Source organism: Stylophora pistillata, chromosome 1 (genome assembly GCF_964205215.1).
Source record: "Stylophora pistillata chromosome 1, jaStyPist1.2, whole genome shotgun sequence".
NCBI classification, from domain to species: Eukaryota; Metazoa; Cnidaria; class Anthozoa; order Scleractinia; family Pocilloporidae; genus Stylophora; species Stylophora pistillata.
The window spans coordinates 687,501-710,603 of record NC_142519.1 but is presented as its reverse complement, the minus strand read 5'-3'; the positions used below and the strand labels follow the sequence as shown (position 1 = coordinate 710,603).

Here is a 23,103-nt window from a genome sequence, read left to right as displayed (position 1 = left end):
GTTAGGCAAGGGATGTTAAAGAACCCACTCACGAGATTACTGTGATGTGGTCGGGCCTGTTTACTAGGAATTGGTGGGGGAGGGGGCATCTTCAAATAAGTTTCCTCCGATTGTTTGTAAACTGCTAATGCAGTCCGGCCAAAGTCCCCCGAAAAGTGTTTTGATGCGCATTTGATCATATCCACATGTTAATTTGCGCAATATAAATATTAAATTATTATTATTAGATTACTTTTAATGGAATGCATAAAGTTCGCCTGCTTTGTCCGAGAGTTCAGATGTTAGTGCATCCACATTCATTAATTCAGAGTTCAGATATTAGTGCATCCACATTCATTAATTCAGAGTTCAGATGTTAGTGTATCCACATTCATTAATTCAGAGTTCAGATGTTAGTGCATCCACCTTCATTAATTCAGAGTTCAGATATGTTAATGCATCCACATTCATTAATTCAGAGTTCAGATGTTAGTGCATCCACATTCATTAATTCAGAGTTCAGATGTTAGTGCATCCACATTCATTAATTCAGAGTTCAGATGTTAGTGCATCCACATTCATTAATTCAGAGTTTGGATGTTAGTGTATCCACATTCATTAATTCAGATCATCTCATTAAGTAAAATGTGGCTCGTAACTTTTATTCTTTTCCTTTTTTCCCACTAATTATTGCTATGGTCCTAGTTAAATGACACAGAAATGGTCATACTAATTGTGTATTAACCGCCCTTTTAAAACAAAGTTCATCATACGGAAGACAAAATCAAACAAGACAAAATTGATTTAATTCGAAAAAATTACAAAAATCAATTGATTTAAATAGACTTCTCATGTGTATCAAGCAGTTGAGATTATAACTACAAATGGCGGGGCAGAACGAGCGCGAATTTCAGTGGACAACTTTTACAGGAGTCGTGTGGATTGTCTGCACGCCTGGACCACGTGACGTTCTCGTGGAGGCTGCTTTATGTGGTGCGCGCTGGCGACTAGGAGGGGCTCCTGAGGTGCCATATTCTGAAGAATGCTTCTGAACGAGAACTGAACTAACAGGCCCTTGGGTACCTACCAAACCTGAAATAAAGTAACATGGGACAAGAAAATTTTGGTTAGTTTTTTTCAGTATAAGATGAGTTTTTGGGATTCTTTTCATTACTCTCCTCCTGCCCCGACCCCTCCCCTCCCCCCCCCCCCACCCTTCTGTAGTCCAGGGAAACAAGCAAAAACCAAATTGACAACTTAGATACGTGGGTTTTCAAGGAAAGGACAGAAATGGGTTCAGTGCAATTGCAATTACGCCTCTTGGACATGCACTTTGGCAACAATTGAAACTGTCCTTCATTATGTCACGTGAACCGTTAGAAGCGACTTAAGGTTAGGGTGCAAATTTGAATTTACCTGCACCACCCTTTGGTCCCTGAATGTCTGATCTGCAAACAGCTTTAACAGTGACAGTTTTTCCTATCTGGCCAGGCTTCTCAGCTGAAGTTCTATGTCTGGACAGACCGTGACTAAATTGATGTTGCGTTACAGCTGGACCAGATGTCGTTACAGTTGGAATCGGTGGTTGATGACGCGGCATGTCTTCATCTAGGGACGAAACAGGATAGGCGCAATTTAATAGCACGGACTGTAAATGAAAACTCCAGATAACATTTGAGAACGGCTTCATGAGTAAAATGTGCATCAAGTTTGATGTGAAAGACGAGTCTTTTCATCGTGGTCATAATGATTAATGAATTAATCGTTTGTAGCACTATTCAGAATCACAGTTCATTGAAGATCGTGAAGACTTCTTCGCTACTGTTCAGCCTCTTGAACAGAAAAAAGCAAAGGGCAGTTTCCAGCAGAAATTTCAGCTATCTCGAACCGCTTACGTTTGTATACGGATTGCAACAGCACTATAATAGCAATGAACACATCAACTGTTAATTCCTTCTCTTACCGCTGCTGTTGATTCCTACAGCAGCAGGTGGGGGTCGTCTTCCGCCCTCTTCACCTTCTCTAAACATGGTCATGGCTTCCAGATTCAATGCACACACTCCGCGCATAAAAGCTTTTTTCATAGTTTCTTCATACCGTTCCCTCTCGGCATGAAGATGAGCGATCTCATTCCGCGCTATTTCCAGCTCACGAGTAGCCTAGTAAAGGCGAACAATACACAGCAACATGTAAACAGTTATTAACACAAATGCGCATTATTTATTCGTAACCTTGTTATCATACTCTTATAACTTTTTATCAATCTTAGTGCAAGGTGGTAGGTTTAAAAAAAAAAGATCCTTACAATAATATTGGAACTTAGGCCCTGTTTACAAGCAGGTAGTGTAACCCTAGTGCTAGGGTTACCCTAACGCTCCCACATTTCTTCTTTTTTTCATCGACGTGTTTACAAGGCAGCTAGGGTTACCCTAGCACTAGGGTAACCCTAGCTGAGCGCTAGGGTTACCCTAGCTGCCTTGTAAACGCTCTGCTGGGGATAACTCGCCTACCCGGGACAACTTTTTACTTGTTTCCAGACCCTTTGAACATTGATAACAATGCGTGCGGTTACCAAGCATAGTTAAGTTGTCCCGGGTGGTAGGGTAACCCTACCTGTGAAATTTTGCTTGTAAACCCGGGCTACCTTGGACCCGCCTGCTAGGGTAACCCTAGCACAAGGGTTACCCTCCTTGCTTGTAAACAGGGCCTTAGTATGTATATCAAAGTTAATCAAGCATATTACAGAATGTTATGCATATATAACAATAACACATGAGAAATAAATGGCTGCGAAAATTAAATTTAATCAGAAAAGCGCGGATGGTTGTTTTGGTTTATACTAGAACAGCGAACTTTCATATATCATGTCTGACAGCGACGTAGTATAGCACAAAAACTTTTAACCCACATATACCTGAAAGAATTACAAAATTGCCGGGCGTAAATCACGCGCACGTTGTCTGAAGCAAAGGATATTCGGAGTTTGAGTACACAATCAGAGCGCGCCTTCAACGCTATCACTGTTTTAGTATATACTAGTAACCTTTAGCCATCTTTTCTTCGTTTAAAGAAATACGAGGTGAACATACAGAGTACAAAGAAACGATTATCGTAAGTGCTCACTGTTGCTAGACGACTCTCATAATCCTCTGTCAACTTCACACACACGTCTTGAGCTTTCGCCTGAAAAAAGGAATAATACGTGAGTGAAATGACAGAATACGATGGATTCTAAAATTTCTTAAAACTGGCTGAATTTCATTATTTGGTTTCTTATCATGCATAACAATCAAAACCATAACGACTGGCTTCTATGATTTGAAACAAACCTGACAGGCTTTCTCAACCCGTTGTTTCCACTTTGATTCAATAACAGACCTCCATGCACTCCAGGCACGTGACTTTAAAGCATGTTTGTAGTGTCTTCTGGCAAGTTTAGACGAAAAACCCTGAGAACAAAATGGTCAGATGCCATGGGTTCTTCTTACGTTAGAACTAGAGATCGAAGTATGTGTTGTTAACAATCATCCGATAAATATCGTCTTCCGCCTTTCGAAAAACCTGCGTCACAATGTTGTCTAGAAAACTTCAAAGTACGAGCGATGCAGTAGGAAGATTTTGCAGAATTGTAAGCAAAAACGTTCTTCCCTTGAACGTTGATTATATTATATCTTGAAGAATAACAAGTTTTGAAAGATCTACCAAAAATGAAGGCGTGATAGAGGTACCCATCCACCCGCTTCTTTCTACTGAATTTTCTGTTTCAGCACCAAAACCTGAACACTTCCCCTTCAGGTTGGTTGGAATAATTAAAAAGTTAACACATTGTAATGAGACTGACCTCTCTCTTTTCGTCACAATGTCTAATCTTCCATAAAGTGAACGCCTTCATCAATTCATTTCTTTCTTTCTGTGAAATCACACATAAGGTCATTGATATTTGGACATAATTATATAAACAGCATTTTAGTTTGATATCAAACTCAATTACAAGAGGTCATTCATGGTTGTTGGCGTTCAACAAACCTGTTTGTGAATAGCATTAGTGATATTGGTCACGATGGAGTCTTTGTGGGTCAGGGTCTGTTCATAAGTCAATAGCAATTCTTTTTGACTCTCCATCTCATTCATAAGTTTGTTCATGTCAGCACCATGTCTGTAATGTAAGAAAGCTCTCAATTAACGTTAATGAACAATCACTAAAGCTCTATTCAAATACTTCTGTGGACTGTTAAAGATAAACATCTCGAATTCCGAGAAATTATCACTCCTTCTTTATTTGTAGTGTATTGTTAAACCTAACTGACGTAAACACGTAATGAGTTTCCGGGAAATTCCCATCATCAAACCGTTCTCGCGAAGTGCCACGATGAAAAACGTAGTTATGGCTTGCGATATTCAAGGAATACGTCTCACAGACGACCATACACTGGAAACTGCTTCTGAAGTGATGTCCCAGTTGGAGTTTGATAGACGATTACCGAATGGACGAGATTCCTATCTTCAAGTACTTAAAAAGCTTGACTTCCGCAGCGAACAAGATGGCGGAGAGTGGAACAAACTAGAAGTTTTCCAAGGACAGTGTCTGATACTGGGCGATGCCAGAGTTGGCAAAACAAGTTTGAAGAAATCTCTCACAGGAGTGCCGTTTGATGCAGATGAGCCAGGAACTACAGGGGTAGAGATGGCTTTAGTTGACCGGAAGTGGAGACCGCTTCATGCCGACAATGGCCTCAAATTTGGAAACTTTGAAAGATTCTGGAAATCAGTTGTCTACAAGACTGTCATGTTTGGTCCTGCTGGAGTCCATATGATCATAGATAAAACAGTGGCGACAACATTTCCTTCGCTGTTGTCGTTGTCGCGGTTAGTTTGGATGATTTCCATTGTGTGGCTACTAGCTTTCAGCGCTATGTCTTTCAGTTATTGTGTATTTTCAGCCGCTATAATTTCAATGGACTGTGCTCTGCAAGTTTTCCTATCTGAGCGCCCTGAAGCTCTTACATTTGCTCTGTCACTATCCAACCTTCCTCGAGCTCTCATAGGAATAATAACTATGTATTTACTAGCTGGAATTATCGGAGGAATCGATTGCCAAGAATTAGACTCTTCCCCAGTTTTTGTCACAAGCCCATTTAGTGCCAACCAATTTATTTGGGCACTCCATCTTACCATTGTTGCCGTAATGATCTTCCGTATTTCGAATTATTTGTCGTGCCTCATAATGAAGTATTTTGAGAGCCATACTGCGCGCATAGCGGACAAGTCACCGCTTCCGGGTCAGACGAAATTCAACACAGCACCTCAGCTTGCAGCGCTGCTCTTGCTAATAATTCCCGTGATGAGTGGTTTAGCAATAGGAGCTATTAGTTGGTTACAGTTACATGCATTGGCCAACACGACAACCCTTCACTACTGTCAAGTTCTTCATTCTACTCTAATTCCTACAGCTTGTCTGGTGATTTTAAGAGTTGCTCTCGCACTGATTCTCAAAGTAAAATTAGAAAGCATCACTTCGATAATAATCTTTTACATAATAACTGGTAACATTTATGCTCAATGTACTCACTTTTGTTCTGTGGGAACTTACTTGACAATTTTCGTGGGAATTGCCTGTTACATTTTATACAACGACTGGAATACTATCTTTTTCCTTTTCAGTGGTAATGAAGATTCACGGGTCAAGTACGCTAGTTTTACTTTTGTCATTTTTGAAAAGGTAGTATTGAACTTTAAAAAATTGAGAAAAGCTCTTCAATCCATGTTTTCAAGTCTTAAACTGAGAGTTCTTGACTTCTCTGGAGATGAAGAGTATTATGCTTATCATCATATCTTTATGAGAGACAATGCCATCTACCTTGTGGTCTTCAACATGGCAAACTTTGCAAATGACCATTTTGGAAACATGGCAGCAAAAGTCAAAAGACTTCAATTCTGGTTGGAGTCCATCTGTAGCAAGGCCTCAGCAAAGACACCGATCTTCCTTGTTGGAACACACCGTGGCAATATGGAAAAATCTTGCTTCAAGAAGATTAATAAACATCTGAGGAAGAATCTGTGGAATTCCTTTAGTGACGAGTTAGTGCTGAATAAGGAAGAAGATCTTTTGTATTACCCTGTGGAAAACACTTCTGGAAACAATGATACTGGGATTCAAAATCTTCAAAGACAAATAATTGCCGAGGCAGAGAAATGTAAGATGACTATTGGCCGTAAAATTCCATTTTCGTGGATAAAAATTCAAGATGCAATCATTAACCTAAGACAAAGCAAGAATGCAGAATTCTGCATAAAATTAGCACAATTTCCAAAGGTAGTGGCTACAGTGTGCAACTTTTTTTGCAGCAACTGGTCCAAAGAAACTTTAAAGTACTTTCATGAGAAAGGTCTTGTTGTCTACATTGACCATGCTGAATTGTCAGAATGGGTTTTATTGAAACCACAGATACTAACTAACATTATTAGTCAGTTGGTGACACCACTGAAAAAGGAGGCAGGAACAGAGCAGCGAGGCTTCAGGCAGGATTCCAAATTACTTCATGATACAGGAATGCTCACTGAACCTCTCCTAAAGCATGTTCTTTCCAGATGCAAAGAAAATGAAGTGGTAATGAAGAGTTTCCTTGAAGAATATGACATCATTTGCCCATTATTTCACAACAGGGAAAACAACAACATGGCTGAAACAGTCACACATTTTGTCCCTTCACTGTTACCATTATCAGATGTAAACACACCTGTGTGGCAGGATTCTCCAAAAGACAAAGTTTTTTATGCAGTCTTCAAACGATTTCTCCCACAAGCCCTTTTCCAACACCTATTGTCACGTGCACACAGGAGCAGTAAAGTAGAATTTCCTGAGGGGGAACCCCTAATTTGTAAAAATGTTGGCAGATTTTGGTGGCGGCCATGTACAGCCTACAGGCTCTCACATCTCAAGGAATTCCACATGATTGAGGTGACATTTACTTACAGGTTAGGAATTGAAATATAAGTTACGTTTAACATTGATTTGCACATTTAATTGTAGCCATCAACAGTTAATAGTCTTCAGAAGCTGACAAGAGAGATAAGAGCATCCTAAGGGGATGATGTATGTCTCCCTCAGATACAAAGCAAAGTGTAGGCTTTAATCAAGCCTGCACTTTGCTCTCAACCTATGACAGCATGTTATATCTGAAATTTATTGTACATAATGTTTGTTGAAAAATAAGGGCTCAAGGGAGGACTTTCTAAATTAAATGGAACTTGTTCACAAACATAAGGAAACGCACAGTTGGTTTTAGCAGTCTGCATGAAAATTGATGTTTTTTTTTTTTTTTTCATCAACAAAGACCATCAGGAAATACAAGGACAATGCACATGTATGTTTGAGCTGCACTGTATAAGCATTTTGGGGAGCACTTAAATCCTTCTATCCTATTTTTTTTCTTTTCAAAATTTTGCTGATAGCTGAACAAATAAACCGTATCATCACTACCGAACACGCTCTACCATACATTTTAACATACTTTAAAATAGTCCCCCATCTTAAACATAGCTCTTTCTCTATATCACAGAGAAGATCAAGAAATCAAGCCATCAGTTGCACTGAGTCAGGTGTACACTATGATTGAAGATATCTGTAAGAGGCACTTTCCACATGTCAAGTTTCACTGTGGTCCCGCCTGTCCGTCAGGCAAATGTCCTAAGCTCCAAGAAGACTACATCAAACATCCAGGTGTTCAGAGGTCACATTACCGGCGTCATGTGTTTAATGTAATGCCTGCCCGTAAGGATCAATCTACTTCTTCTTTCTATTGTGTTAACCAAAACTTTGAAGAAGATTTAACAGAATGGGAAGTATAGAGATTTTATACTTTTCAATGACAGTAGCAATGTTTGTGACCATAAGGCATCAAAGCTTCAAATTCTATTCTCTAAATATTTTCTATGTACCAAAAGAGGATTCTATTTTCCTGACTCAGAATACCAATTAAAGCACTGCAAATACACAATGATTGCAATGCAAATTCAGCACTTGATGTTGTGTATAGTCACCTTATTATTATTTTTTTTTGTATATACTTGATTAGGAAATTTCTTACCATAAGATAATTGAAGTTCTGATATGTCTGCATTTATACCTGTTCAGTGGCTCAAAGGTCTTACAATAGAAACAAGTGTGTCCATGTGCATATGAAGTAATTGTGCATAACATGCTAAATGAAAACTGTAAAAAAATTTAAACTAGCCTTGGAAGTTGCAAAGTTGCAAAGTAACCCCCAAGTAACTAGCAGCTCTTAATAACCCAAAAGGATGAACTAGACTAACATTTAACCAAGCACTTACAGTTAAAAACAGTTAGGCTCAGGAAAATAATTGTTAAAATGAAAATTGTAACCCACATCATACAAGAAGCAATTCAAATTTCAATCTTGTACAAAAAATTCTCCATGGCTAATTGTCAGTTTTACTTGTCTTACAATCTTACGATGTAATTGTTAAAGATATTAAAGGAAAAATTGAAAATTGCGAATCAACTACTGTACACATGTAAGACTTTATTCTTTCTATCTGGAATCAAACATAGAATAAAATTCTCAAACATGATTAGTTATCACAAGCCCACCTTGAGCACTTATTGGACATGTAATGTATTTGGACAGTGCAATTGGACAGTGTACATGTCATGCCTATGTAATTGGAGAGTATGCATCACATGCGCATGCTGTAACAACTCTGATTTGTGCAAAGTGAACAACAAAACACCTGATATATTTTTTAATGTGTTATACTTATTTAAAACTGTACCTCCTTTTCTCTTGCATCATAAGCTGTTTCTGTTTTTCAAATAATCCCATTTTACACTGTGCAAATTCAGCCTGTTTACAAAAGAAAAAAAAAAACTTTAACATGGTTAATGAACATATGTGAAAATACATTCTGACTTACAGCTAAAGACCACACTAAGATGAGAAAATTTTGATTTTGTCTCTCTTACCACAAATGTTACTTTCTCGTTTGGTCAATCTATAAAGTTGCCTTTTTAAGAAATATCTTCACTTGAATATTTGAAAACTGACAATTGACAAACGGCCCCCCAGTTAGCTCAATTAGTTAGAGTGCCAGATTGTGTTGTGCAGGAGGTCAAGGGTTCAAGCCCCGGCCAGACCAATACTCATGGTCTTAAAATAACTTCAGGAGGAGAATTTGCTACCTTTCTATATATCAAGAAATGGATAGATATTCTAGTCTTCTCGGATAAGGACAAATAAACCGTAGGCCCCAGTCCCCTGCAGGGCTAGGGGTAGGAGACCTTAATTTCCCACGCACAAGATTACTGTGTGGTGGATATCCTCCCTTGGGGTGGGATGGGTGGGTGTGACAGGGCCCCTGATTTAATCCAGCTATTAGCTGAACTGGGCTACCCTGTATAAATATTCATAAATTGGTAAAGATGTGTTGGTCACTAACCAAAACATTTCTCTTGAGATCCAAACACCAGTTGTCCAATAAGGCCTCCATTCTGGCCAAGTCAGCATCTATTACAGGTGAAGCTGGCACTGGAGAGTCTGGCAACTCTTCAGTAGTATGAGATGATGATGATCCATGTTCAGCTTCTGCTACCACTGGTGAATCAGCATCGGTTTCTGACAAACATTTGTCAGTATATAGAGTCAATTGTTACAAGTACAAGTAGATAATGTTTAGAAATAATTTTACAGTTAGCAACGTAATTATTTGACAGTCAGAGGTAAAGGTAAAAGTAAATTTTACATCAAAACATATAATCCAGTCTAAAATCAAAACAGTCTAATCCATAACAATGGTTAAAACCTTATGTACACCACATGTTCTACTCTTTCCGGATGTTTTTCACTAATACAGAAGTTGTAGACTTTTAGCGGCAAAATAGAAAAGTATGGAATGGTTGAGATTCAGGGCTATGCTGAAAGGGTTAACAGGTCTCCCTTCAGTCAAGAGGTAGTTAACAGTTGCTTTTCAGAAAGGCCATGCTTGCGTGTACTTCGAAAGTACACGTCAGAGAAATTTGCATGTACACTAAAGTTTGCCGAGTTTCACTGTGATCACTTTCAAAATATCGATTGCTTCGTGCAGTGAATCAAGTCTCTTCAAGGCTGAAAACAGAAAAATAGCAGGATTTTTGCGTGTTCGTTGAAAATAACTTTTTTTCACTTCATGCAGAACCAGATAACTAAAGTAAAGCTCTAAATCTGTATACATATACAAATACATTGTCGTACCAACAAATTTAATTTAATTTCCACTTTTTCATTCCATGAGAAGATAACTCCAGATAGCATAATGATTTAAAGATAGAGTTCAGTGTCCATGTTCCCCTGAAGCATCTTACAAAGTTTCCAATAAGTTTGTAACAGATACACATTTATAGTACGGTTGTAACGAAAACGAAGACCCCTGAAAACGAAGACCTAAGACCCAAAAATGCAGACCCGAAAATGAAGACCTGAATCTTTTCCCTCCCCTTTTTTAATGTTTTGCAGCAACCCTAGTTTGTTTAAGAGAAGTTATTTAAAATGATGGTTTTAAACAATCAATTAAAGAAGAACCAAGAGAAAATATGCACCACTATGGTACATGGTCAATATATGGAACTGATTTATTTCTTCAGAATGCGTTACAGATTAAATGTTCGAAAATATGAAGCAAATTTTAAATTTTGGTTATGCGGCAGGAGTTCAACAACCTGAATTTTTAATCTTTTATAAACGACACTATGGCTGTCAAATTATCTGCTTATTAAAAAAGGATGTTCTTCTCAATAAACTGAGGTGTCCAGGCTGTGAGCTTTGGTTTGCAATCACGAAAAGGGTGCTGAGAAGGGAATGTTAAATGAAGATTTTATAAAAAGGCAAAAAAACAAAAAGAAAAACAAAAAAAAATAAGGGGACGTGTGTGCATTAGCGTAATACTTTTTGTCCACTGAATAGCAGGTCAAACGATGAAAGAATTTCGAGATTTAATTACGCTTGGAGATAAATCTACTCGACGATCGACAAAAAAAGCGAAAAACATTTGGTTTATGAAGATGTCTGCCGTAATTTCACACTAGTATGAGGCTGTGACCTGTCAACCATTAGTAAGGTCACGAATCACACCGCCGCAAGGTAGGGAATTGGTGGCAATAGTCTGTCAACACCTTTTACTCAATTATATTTTAAGACACCAAAACAAAAAAGGTTAAGGTTTTGAACACCTTTCACTCTTTCTTACACTGCATTCAGTGTGATGCATAACAGATCATACATGAAAGTTGCCTAAAGGGTAGTATCCTTGGCCCTTTACTTTTTGTCATTTATATCAATGATTTGCCCCTACATGTTAATGGTGCTGACCTGGATCTCTATGCTGATGACACCACACTGACATTATCGGCAGATATCTCAGCGGTTGATTCTCTACAAGATTCACTAGCTGCTTCTTTGAAGGAAATTGAATGCTGGACGCACACCAATAAACTTCCTCTCAATGAAAAAAAGACTAAAACACTACTGGTCACAGGCAAACGCCTTGGGAAGAAACTTCCAGATGGTTTTAATTTATCTCTTAAAACTATGAATGGTGCATCATTGGAACAAGTACCCTCAGCTAAACTTCTTGGTATAGACATTGACCACGATTTATCAATGAACACTTATGTTGACAGACTGTGCAAAAAAATTTCACAAAGAATTGGAATTTTGAATAAGATCAAACTTTGTTTACCATTTAACCAAAGACTTTTATTTTATAATAGTTTGATTAAGCCATTATTTGATTATGCCAATGTTGCATGGCAGTCACTTTGCTCTAATGAATCTCTTTTAAGAATACTTAGGCTACAAAAGAGAGCTGCTAGGGTTTTATTAGATGCTGAACCACGTAGTTCATCAGTTATGCTATTCAATCGTTTAAAGTGGATACCATTTTATAACTCTACTAAGATAGCTAAATGTTCAATACTATTTAAAAGGATTAATTATTGTGTACCTAATTATCTTAATGATAGCTTAAGATTATTAAGTTCAGTACATTCACGCAACACTAGATTCTGTAAATACAACTTTTTATTACCTAAGTTTAAAAGAGCTAGAGAAGGAGGGAAAACTTTTCTAGTTTCTGCCATAAAATTATGGAATCAGTTAAAGCCTGAATTAAAAAAGTCTAATACACTTAAGGCCTTTAAAGACAATGTATTTAAATATTATTATGATGACAAATCATGCTTAGCTCATTTTAATCGGTAAATTTTATTGATAGTAGTTTTATATATTCTTACTTGTTTATATTATCTTGTATTATTTATTTTATCTATTAAATATTATTTGTAATTAGCTAAATTTTTATTTTTATTTATTTATTTTTTTTTTTCAATATATTAATGATTCTATTGTATTTATATATTTATTGTAATTAGGAGGACCACAAGTTTATTAGTGTTTGTGCACTATCACGTGCTATCCTCAATAAATAAAGTCTTACTACTACTACTACTACTAAAGCCAATTTTCTTCTTCGTTCAGTTGTAGTGAACTTAAGTCCAGCTGAAGTGAACTTAAGTCCAGCTGAATTGATATTTTTGCCTCCCTTTGATGGAAAGCTTTAATTATTTTATTTCAGCAGATGCGTTTGTATTAAAAAAAGGAAGAAAACATAATTCATTTTTTCAAGGGACGTCAGAATAGTCCAAATTGTATCTTAACATTCACTTCTCAGCACCCTTTGATTGCAAACCAAAGCTCACAGCCTGGACACCTCAGTGGTGTATATTCTCTCTTGGTTGTTCTTTAATTGATTAATTAATTGATTATTTAAAACCATCATTTTAAATAACTTCTCTTAAACGAACTAGGGTTGCTGCATAACACTAAAAAAAGGGTAGGAAAAGATTCGGGTCTGTGTTTTCGGGTCTTAGGCCTAAAAGAAGGATAGGGAGGATTTTAGGGGGCCTGCGTTTTCGGGTCTTAGGTCTTCGGTCTTCGTTTTCGGGGGTCTTCGTTTTCGCTACAACCTTTACAGTACAGCTGTAGTTACGTTACCAGATCGAAGCAAAGAATCTCGTGCTATTGATCCCTGTCCTAGAAAGGATACTTTGAGAGAAGGAGTTCCCGGGAGCTTCTTCACTTCCTCTTTCTCGACTAAACGTGTTTCCTCAGTTGTTGTCTGCGAACTTTGAGTCGACGCAGTGTTCGAAGTTGAAGAGCTACTTGTGCTTGTTTCGATGGAGGCAGCGCTAGCATCATCCTTAGTAGGAATACGTGGCTCGTACACACTAGGAACAACTTGAATTTTTGGGGTAACAACGGCGTACTTGAGAAGTTCTTCGTATTCTCTTTGCAAAGAAGAAGAAACAGAGCTTCCGGGGGAATCCATGTCAGAAAAATGCGGCACAGAGTCAGACTCACTATTCGTCGCCATTTTGTTGCAAGTTTTCAAATTCAAACATGGCTTCCGTTTTGATTCTTGCTTCCAATTGGTTACTTGTTATCATTTCACTGTACACTTATTGGTCAAAATCAAAGAGCTGTATTACCGTCTGATTGGTCATTTTATTCAAACCCAGGACCTCGGGATAAAACCAATTCAGAGTAATGGCGGACAGTAACAAGGGTTGAGTTGCCTTCTTGTTTTCTTGTTGAGTTAAGGAGAACTGGAAGTCGTCGACGAGTCTTTTTGCTTGATTATAACCCACTGAAATACTTTCCTAACGCCTAAACTTTGCACTGGAAATAAGGATGATTTAGACTCAAGGAGCTTTTGGATTTCATCGGTAATCTAAAATTGATCGTACGAAGATAATTTGCGGGGAATTTACTTATTTGCGGAAGTAATTTGGGAGTTACTCGACTGAACTGTGAACTCTCCTTTACGTCATTTGTACAGTAAATCACGTGATTACAAAAAAGGAAACTTTGAACCTTGACAATAGTTATAGTGTGTGGCGCGGAGCGTACTATAGTTATTCATGGCGGTCAACATCTGATCCCAATGCAGCAGGAGCAAAGCCGTAAAGGTAGGAGGATGAGATGTGATTGATTTCGTAATCTTTCTGGTTACACGAAAGAGAAGAGCTGAATCTTTTATTTTTTTGTCGAGAAATCTCAGTCCTCACTTTCACTTTCACTTTCGTCCTCATAAATCGGTCGAGTCCTAGTGTTTATTTTTGTTTTTGCGCAACGTTGTTCAGCTGCAGTTGCATACTTCGAGACATTCGCCTTTTGACGCAATTTAGACACACTACAGTCGATTCTTCATGGCTCTAATCTTCCAGGTAAAGTATAAATTTTCTAGTAATCAGGAATTGGAGCTGTGGTGGAGTAAGAAAGAACCGAATAAATACGGAACAAACGGTGTTTCGAGTAAATCTTTTAACGCGCTGTAAATATATTTTAATATTTAACTTTGTCTTAGGCGTGCATATGTCAAGCGATTCATTAAAGGGGAGCGTTTTGAACAAGTCGCAATCATTATGAAAATACGTTGCATACGAAACCTGAATGGGACTAATAGCTATTTTGTGTAAACAAAACACAAAAGAAGACAGAGTCCACGACTGCTACACTGTAAAATCTATTTTTGATTGAGTTTAGTTTGTTCTGATTTGCCATGAATTAATTGAGAGGAGGCATAGCTGAAATCGAGAATAAAACAGTACTCAAAGTGACTTATAAGGGAACAAAAACTGGTTGAGTTATTTTGGTCTCAAGAAGAGAGTACAATTTATGGTAAATGCGTGACAGTAATCCGACGAAAAGCAATCAACTTTGGTTTGAGTTAGAGCTTCATCACAATACTTGTATGTCTGATGCAATGCACATTTACAGCAGTACATTGCTGAAAAGTGGAATCGATGTTGTTTGAAATGCTTCGAATTACGTCATCTGAGTTTCCAACTGGGATTCCAATGCAAGAAAGGACGGAAAACATTTCGGTTTTATGGTTGCTGAAAACTTCCCATGAGGCAGACCATGTTGAAAATGTGGCTTTTTCCCTTGTGAATGCTCCTGGGCATCTTGTTTTGTTTTGTCTTATTTTTGAAGAAGAATAAATTAGTTTAATCAGTGAAATAGTTATGCATGAAGTAAGCTTTTTTGTTGTCCTATAAATGCAAAACACTTATACGAGCTAATGCCAAGTGTTTTCTTATACACTTTAGCTGGTGGACTTGGTATGTTACATGTACGTTAAATATCAAGCTTGAAAGCTACAAAATGATATTTTTTTAAATATCAAACTTTTTATCCAGGTAAGATTGTGTTTAACAACTGTGTCACAGTAGTGAATATTTTGACAGCAATTTCTCTATTTTCCCAGGGTCCCAGCCCCTCATAACTTGTGGCCCTGAAGGTTGGGCCCCATTGATAGTAAGAGGCAAGTTGAAAATTTGGAAGACTTGTCGGCATCATATAAATAATCTTGGATGCGTTTTGCCTGAAGACTCGCTCTGTTCTTCACCTTCAAATGGATTACAGTCTTTTCCTGGTCCATTTGTCATAATCCATGTGGTGGTGGCATTGAGCAATGACAAGCAAGAGCTGTTTGACTGCCGTCTGGTCGCAGCTGGAAATCAACAATTCAAAATAGTATGTAAACACACAATACACTATTATCCATATGATACAGATATTAAGAGAGGGCTAACAAAAGAACTTGATGTCTAGTTGTCAAGCTGAGTAATTTTTTTACAGGTCTGCAACTTGCTTTGTTCTCTTGGACACTGTTTTCAACCCCATGATTTGTTGTATTTCCTTCCAATCTTTAAGACAAGCTGGGAGATTTAATAAAAGTTTTAGCCCTCTGGAACAAATTGTAGGCCTCCCTTTCTGTAGGCATTTCTCTTAACTTTAAAGTTTACCTGGTACTTGTTAATAATGATCCTCTACATAAAGTGAAGGTTCTTTAACCTTTTTAATAGAATTGATTTTCCTCATTATTAATTTTGATGTCATTATTTCATTAATAAAACAGTCATTGTTCTGCTGAGGTATTGATGTGAGCAGCCTGACAATATGAATTCAAAATATATTCATGGTAATTACTCTCAGCAGCACTGGCTCATTATTTCATATGCACATTGCATGTCCTAGCCCTGTGTACTGTATGTGTTCCTGTACTCCACTTGTTTTGACAAACTCTTTACTCATTAACAAACAATATTCATCAATGAGGTCACCAGTGACTCTTTAAATATATACTTCAGCTCTCAAACTTCCTTCAATTTGTATTCTGTTTGCAGAATGGAGGACTTGGTGTGATTAAAGCAGAAGTGAAACCAGCTGGTTCCATGTATTTGGCAGAAACATTGGCCATTGACTGTAGAGGGAATGAGTTGCCCCATTTTGCAGGGAATTTTGAATTTCTCCTCCCAGCTAGTATTCCTACTGAGTACTACATTGCCCTAGAATTCAGAGCAATAACTGGGGAATTGCTGGATGACATACAACTCCGAATACTGACCCATTTTCAACAGACAAGTTTGTTTGATTTCTGTGATGGCCATTCCTTGTCATCAGTGGAATTACCCTGCCGTAAAAAGGAACTTGTTGGTAAGTTTCTGTTCTGTGCATACCAAAATGGAATTGGAATATGCAATCTGCGTATGCTTGTCTGGCTTGCCAGCATATGATACACTTGATATAATGAGCCAGCTAAATTGGATTTTAAATTGACAGAGGTAAAATCAAACTATTGCATACAGTTAGTTACCCAATGCCAGTAAAAAAATCCTAAAAATTGTCTTTAACCACAGTAGTACACTTCAATGGATATCTATTTTGCTCTGTCCAGTTTTGCTTTTTTGAATATTAAGCCTAGCCTATTTATAGTGTGGATGCTTGCATTAGTTGCAGTTGTTTCACGCAAAGTGTGTTTTGCCTGGAACTGTTTCCTCCAATCTCAAAGTTGTATTGCTAAAAAAAAAGTCACTTTGCTCAGACCAAAAGCTAGTTCTCCCAAAGTTTTATTAAACCAAATTAGGGAGTAGTCAATTGACCTATATTTCCTTCCTCAGTATACCTGCTTAGGTGATCTTTTTTTCCACATTGACGCTAATCAACAGCGTCAATGTGGAAAAAAAAGATCACCTAAGCAGGTATACTGAGGTATACTTTATTGTTTATTGAGGTATACTTTATTGTTTAGTTAAGAAATGTGTGATTATTTACTATTGTTTATACTTATGACTTTCTTAACTAAATGATAACTGTTAATTGGTGCCAAGGGTAAGGAAGGTGTGATTTTTCACTTTTGTTTATTTCAACAAAAGAAGTTAACAACATTAGTATTTAAAAATACTGTATTTGTAGTCAGGCATGATACTAAATAACAATTTTTTGTTGTCACTGACTTAAAAACTTTGTTTGTGGACATTTCATTTAAAATACTTTAACCTTCTTCAGCAATAAAATGGCTACAAAAGCAAATGAGGGCTTTAAAAAGAGCCACAGAAACGTCACTTGGGATTGCCAAGGGCCTTGTAAATGTCAGGAATGTAAATATGTTCATTAATGGAATTCGGTTCACAAATTGAATGCCACGCTTCTAAAAATAATCTTATCGACCATTGGGAACAGCGGTCAAGGATCTTGATGTCCTCAAGGTCAAAATCTTGATTGTATTTTATACAATGGTGGGTTAATAAAAAATTTCTATCTCCCATGAAAATCGCTCTCTTGTGTTCTCTAATCCTGGATCTTAAGGCTCTTGATGTTTGACCGATACAACTTTGTCACAATCTTTACAACTGATTTTATAGATCACTCCTGTCGATAAGTCTTTACTAAATTTGTCTTTAGGTTTTTTTTAAAATGGAGCCACTAGTATTAACCAATTAAATGATCAGAATTTTGATTCTGCTTGGATAAAGGTGCACCTAGTATATAAGTCCCACCAATAGAAAACTGTAACTTGTCATTTGTTCATTTGAACTGCAAACCATCAAAAATTCTTATGGAAAGTGGTTCATCTATACATTAAATACAAGAAGTTTGTAAGTTCTCATCAAGAAGCCCTTCTAATAATAATAATAATAACTTGTATTTATATAGCGCTCATATCTTGAACTCGTGGCGCTTTACAACACTGTGCGGGGGACTTTTACCAGACTGCTAAGCAGTTTACAATCAAATAAAGGCGAATATGACAGATGCCCCCTTCCCCCAATTCCCAGTAACCAGGCCAGACCACATCACAGTAATCTCGTGAAGTGGGTTCTTTAACGTCCCCTGCCTCACCAAATTAACTAATTAATAGATGCAGGAGATGGGACCTCCATTTATTCGTCTCTATCCGAGAAGACTAGAATATCTAACCATTTCTTGATTGATGTTATTGAAAGGTGGCATATTCTTCTCAATTATTTTAAGACCCTGAGTGTTGGTCCGGCCGGGGCTCGAACCCTCGACCTCCCGAACAACAGTCCCGCGCTTAACCAATTGAGCTAACCGGGAGGCGGTTAAAATCATTCTATGCAATGGCTGCAACAAATGGCAGCACAAAAATTGCATTATGTACATGTTATGTACTGTCAGTAACAGTTTTTTTTAGACTTTATTTTATTTCAATAGACTTTATTTCAAATGGGTAGCCTGTGATCATCATTTTAGGTTGTATAAAAATTAATATAGTTTGTAGTTTGGTAAGGCAAGTATAAGCTTCTAATTGTGACTATTGTAAGTGCCTTTTTTCCACGGGATACAACTTGAGATCAAGCAAAACATTTCCAGGAAAACACACTTTGGGCAAAACAGTGGGTTTCTGCTGGTATATTGCAATACGCAATGGGATTGTATAATTTTTACATACATCAGGTATTTTGGGAACTCCAGAAGCTCAGCAGATTGTATCATATTTTCAGGAATTAGTGGAAAATGGTAGGTTTAAGGACAAGGAAAACTGTAGTACATTTACCTGATTTATTTATTTATCACAACAACTTAACTATAATTACCGACATCGACCTTTTTTAAAACCCTTAAAGTGATTGGCTTTGTATTTCTCCACACAGTACATCACCCAGAAATCAAATTTTCAGGTCAGGAGAACAAAGGAAATGATCACTAATCTAAGAAGCTCCTGATTGTCAAACAAATTCTCCTATCATTATCAAAGGGAATGTAGAAGGAACAGTGTGGAGAATATGAATACCAATGTGAAGGTGTAAATGGTTAATGGATGTTTGTCAAATTGATTTAATTAGGGGCATTTGCTCTCAATAATTATATAATTTATTTGATTATTGAATGTTTTCTGTACATCTTTTGTATTTCAATGGTTGTGATTGTGTCTTGAATAGCATAGATGTACTTTCAATTTGATTCTGTAGGTAGGACAAGAACAGAACAGTCCGTATCATTTAAGATGTCCAATTTTTCTGCCTGTACAATAAGGAATCCTGTGATACATTTGGAGCAAACCTTTCTGTTGAAAGAATCTGATATTTTGTGTGCAACTTTTGAGTCATTGAATTTTATCCACAGTATACTGAATATTGGAAGAAATAATGAATGGAAAGACACTGTGCTCTGCTCTGACTTGCAATAAACCAAATATGTCATGCAAAAATTGTTATATTTTCTTGTCAGGTGCAAGTGAATGCTTCAGACGAGATCAACTCCGTCTCTTGCAGACCAAAGATGTGTTCAGTCATTCAGAGGCTTTATTGCAGGATTTGTGTCTTGCTGTAAAGCTGGAGGTAGTCAATGTTACATTATTACAGAGTATACAAGTCTTATAGTTCCATAGATTCAGTACCATGAAATTACTGTTAAGATGTTGAAGCTTATTTGCTTGGCCTTTGTTTAGCACATTACAGTGCTTGTGTTTTGAATACTTCTTACAAACTGATTTCAAGGTCTGTACTTTTTTTCTGTGCAGGCCATAAACCAAGTATAAAAGCAAGGTTCTGTAAGTTACTGCTAGTACATGCAGACCCAGAAAAAGAGTCTTGTATCTCTGTATTCAAATACAGTGAAATTGGGAAAGACCTCATTGAAAACAAACTTTTTAATTTAGTGGGCTTTTAAATGAAATACAGCCTGCTAAATTGATCAGCACAGGTACCAACTGCTAGATATAGTTATGATAACTTCTTACTAACTAAGTGTGAGGAAATGACTAAGGACCAATATTCCCCAGAACAGCTTGAGCAAGTGAGGTTAGGAAGTAGTTAATTATATGGCACTCAGACCAATCCTGCAGCTTTCACAACTAAAACACACAGTATGTGACCATTTTCGTGAAAATAGTCTGTATAGAAAATACAGACCAAGTAAAAACCAATCAGAATACTGGGATTTACCTCACACTGCCCTGTCATACAATAATAGGTACTTATTGACTGAGTGGGAGGGCTGGACAGAAAAATATTTGGCTTGAGGTCATGATTTACATACTGAGCACTGCAAGGTTTGTGAGGTTTGTGAGGTCTGTGCCTCATGACCAAAATGGGATGCAAGAACAGGCACATGCAGCCACACAAGCACACAAAAAAATAAAAATTAAAACTTTGCCTTTATTTTTTTTATGTCAGAACAAAAAATTCCCAATGCTTGTTCATCGTAATAAACTACAATATTATGAGTAGTAGCATGATCTTAATAGTATTCCTAGAAATATTTACTTGAATTCCTTATTTATAATTTCATATACTTATTTTAGGAAAGTCTTCTGCTGTATCAAATGGGAGATTATGAGGGATGTAAGCAGTTGGGTGAGAGTATCTGCATTCAAGCAAACACCAACCGTTCACCAAATTTTAATTCCATTGTTGGTCGGGTGAAATGCACAATCTCAAGTGCTTACAAGATGGAAAGGAAATTTGCTAAGGCAGAGGAATTTTTGGACTCTTCTACTGAGGTTAGCTACCCCATTTACATGTTGTAGGACCATTTTTCATTTCATGTTGGCACCATTGGTTTTATATGTACCAAGGTTTAGCTATTTAGGTTCTATTATTACATTGTATCTACATCTGGACATAAGCCTTATTTCTACTAATGAATGTGTAGAAAATGAAAAATCTGCTCATGCTACCTAGGCTGCTATGAAATTCACCGGCCGTGAGAGACATTTTGTTGCCTTCCCCTGTTAAATGTTTCTGTCTTTTTACTCATTTCACCTCACACCTTACTGAAAACTTACCTGAGAACATCCCCACTTTAGTTCATGGCCCTTTTTATAATTTGCTTCTGTTGAATGAAATATGTAGCAGCTATGAAATTGGTTTTTTTCTGCACATATTCACATCAAAAAAGCAAAGTTGATAAATTTGCTCTGGGAAGATGCCTTGTCTTCTGAAAGTACTCTACTGTATGATTTTGATTGGCTCTGTTTCAGAGTCTTGTTGCTACCTTCTGAAGAGAGCAAGAAGTTTATACGTGGCAGGTTGGAAGGGGCTTACGGGATTTTTCTTTTCTTTCTTTTTTTTTTTTTTTTTTTTTTTTGCAGCTCCTAGAGGCCGTTGTCCTTGGTGAAGAGACTGCAATCAATCGAACCTGTCTTGCTGCTCTGTTGTCTGAGAAGGGGATTGTTGTGGGAATCACTGAGCCAGAAAAAAGGAGGCTCGAGAAAGCCATGGTAGATGCAATACTGCACTACAGGCACCAGCTCAACAAAACTCAAAGAGGGAATGCTAATTGTCCCAGAAGGGCTCTGATCAGAATAATTTTCTTCTACCTTCACTCTAGCAGAGACCAAGCCACAAACCTGCAGATAGCTGTGTCCAACGAAGCGTTAGGCAAAGTGGAATGTTATGTTCAACAATTCAACAGAGAGTTTCTCATAAACTGCCCAATGAGAGACAAGGCATTGTTTTGTAATGCCTATGGTGACCTACTGACCAGGAAAGGGCAATATGAAGAAGGTTTGACGTGACAGTTGGAAATTTTGTTTTTGTTAGTTTTGTTCAATGTAACTTGTTTGCAATGGTGCGTATAAATTGATTCTTAAGATAGCCTAAGTGTAGTGTCATTATACTTATTTGAACATTACTTTTTCCTGCTTCTCATCAGCCATCCTTTCAGTGTCCGAGGCTTTGAGAATAGCAGAAAATCTTCATCTGCAGACAGATATAAAGGGAGCACAGGACCGGCTCCAACAACTCGATCGGCTGCAAGGGGAGACTGGACAGAGGCCTCATGACCTGGATGAGAGCAGAATAGCAAGATATCAGGGCTTCAAAGAGCCAGGCTATGAAGTCCTGGAAGGATTTCTGAGGCAACTTACTCGGCGGGTGCGAAGATGTGGACGGTACTTAGAAGCTACTGGGGACACTGCCATTTCACCATCTCAATTCTAGTCATAAATCATCATGAACTATCACCCGCCGTTTGTAGTGGCCTCCTGTCTACATACGAAAACCAGTTATACTGATAGGTGTCCTGTGGTGTTTAGGAGGCTCAGCTTGTTATCATTATGTAACATATAATTGGATTCCTAACACCTTGACTGTTATTACAGGGCGTAACAGTGCAGTTCTGCAGGGACATAGCTTAATATATGTTGTTTCTATTGCTCTCAAGTTTAGGCATGTAAGTTACTAAAAATTTAGTAGAGTATTTCCCTCCACGTTTTAAAAAGTGGAACAAACAAGAGTTCAGGCGTAGTCTGATAAGCTTAATTTCTAGGGTCGAGAGTTAGGCCTCAGATCGAACCGATACTCGGCTTCTTAAAATAACTCAGAAGTATGTGTTGTGTGCAAATGGTCAGATGGTCATTCTAGTCTTCTCGGATAACGGGATGATAGTTTCAGCAGGAATTTCTTACCCTTCTCTACACGACAAATGTGTGCTTATTTTAGTAAGCCTTGTGGGTTGTTACGAGAACGAAGACCTAAAACCCCCTACGAAAACGAAGACCCCCTACGAAAACAAAGACCCTTGACGAAAACGTAGACCCGTTACGGAAAAAATAAAAACAATAAAAACAATAAAGTAATACAGAAACAAGACACCTGAATTCTTTGCTGGTGAAAACCACAGGGAGTAATGGTGTTTTAGTAATGTGTCTTCGTGTTCGTGATGGGTCGTCGTTTTCGTAATGGGTCTTCGTTTTCGTAGGGGGTCTTAGGTCTTCGTTTTCGGGGTCTTGGTTTTCGTAACTACCTGTTTTCACACCATTTCT

At 37.6% G+C, this 23,103-nt stretch overlaps 3 protein-coding genes across 4 annotated transcripts in view; 2 read left to right on the top strand and 1 right to left on the bottom strand.

Annotated features, from left to right (window-relative positions):
- Nucleotides 1-763: 763 nt before the first annotated feature.
- On the bottom strand, nt 764-13,513 carry LOC148740711 (centrosomal protein POC5-like). Its single transcript, XM_088729822.1, has 10 exons — nt 13,023-13,513; nt 9,436-9,611; nt 8,773-8,843; nt 4,006-4,135; nt 3,821-3,889; nt 3,309-3,428; nt 3,103-3,162; nt 1,943-2,138; nt 1,396-1,587; nt 764-1,071 (listed from the first exon to the last, which is right to left on the bottom strand). Exons 1-10 carry the CDS (start codon nt 13,399-13,401, stop codon nt 890-892), a joined length of 1,575 nt encoding a protein of 524 aa, XP_088585948.1. The 5' UTR covers nt 13,402-13,513; the 3' UTR covers nt 764-889.
- On the top strand, nt 4,127-8,571 carry LOC111344280 (uncharacterized). Its single transcript, XM_022951496.2, has 2 exons — nt 4,127-6,954; nt 7,539-8,571. Exons 1-2 carry the CDS (start codon nt 4,298-4,300, stop codon nt 7,825-7,827), a joined length of 2,946 nt encoding a protein of 981 aa, XP_022807231.1. The 5' UTR covers nt 4,127-4,297; the 3' UTR covers nt 7,828-8,571.
- A 73-nt stretch (nt 13,514-13,586) lies between the features above and the next one.
- LOC111344283 (uncharacterized) overlaps nt 13,587-23,103 on the top strand; it is a 9,773-nt gene continuing 256 nt past the window's right edge. Inside the window, exons 1-8 of one of the 2 annotated variants that reach the window (XM_022951501.2) lie at nt 13,587-13,996; nt 15,298-15,566; nt 16,220-16,529; nt 18,792-18,854; nt 19,566-19,675; nt 20,641-20,838; nt 21,430-21,844; nt 21,993-23,103. The exon at nt 21,993-23,103 is cut by the window's right edge and continues 256 nt beyond it. In XM_022951501.2, the coding sequence (XP_022807236.2) occupies nt 13,972-13,996; nt 15,298-15,566; nt 16,220-16,529; nt 18,792-18,854; nt 19,566-19,675; nt 20,641-20,838; nt 21,430-21,844; nt 21,993-22,279 (1,677 nt within the window). In that variant the 5' untranslated portion in view covers nt 13,587-13,971 and the 3' untranslated portion in view covers nt 22,280-23,103. The remainder of the gene's footprint in view (nt 13,997-15,297; nt 15,567-16,219; nt 16,530-18,791; nt 18,855-19,565; nt 19,676-20,640; nt 20,839-21,429; nt 21,845-21,992) is intronic. The other variant, XM_022951503.2, reaches the window with a different exon arrangement.

Excerpts from the sequence above, each read along its gene's own strand:
- LOC111344280 (XM_022951496.2), top strand. The coding sequence starts at position 4,298 with ATGAGTTTCCGGGAAATTCCCATCATCAAACCGTTCTCGCGAAGTGCC. Across the intron at positions 6,955-7,538 it reads GAGGTGACATTTACTTACAG|AGAAGATCAAGAAATCAAGC; the intron begins GTTAGGAATTGA and ends TCTATATCACAG.
- LOC148740711 (XM_088729822.1), bottom strand. The coding sequence starts at position 13,401 with ATGGCGACGAATAGTGAGTCTGACTCTGTGCCGCATTTTTCTGACATG. Across the intron at positions 9,612-13,022 it reads AGATTCTTTGCTTCGATCTG|AAACCGATGCTGATTCACCA; the intron begins GTAACGTAACTA and ends AATGTTTGTCAG. Across the intron at positions 2,139-3,102 it reads ATGAGAGTCGTCTAGCAACA|GCTACTCGTGAGCTGGAAAT; the intron begins GTGAGCACTTAC and ends CGCCTTTACTAG.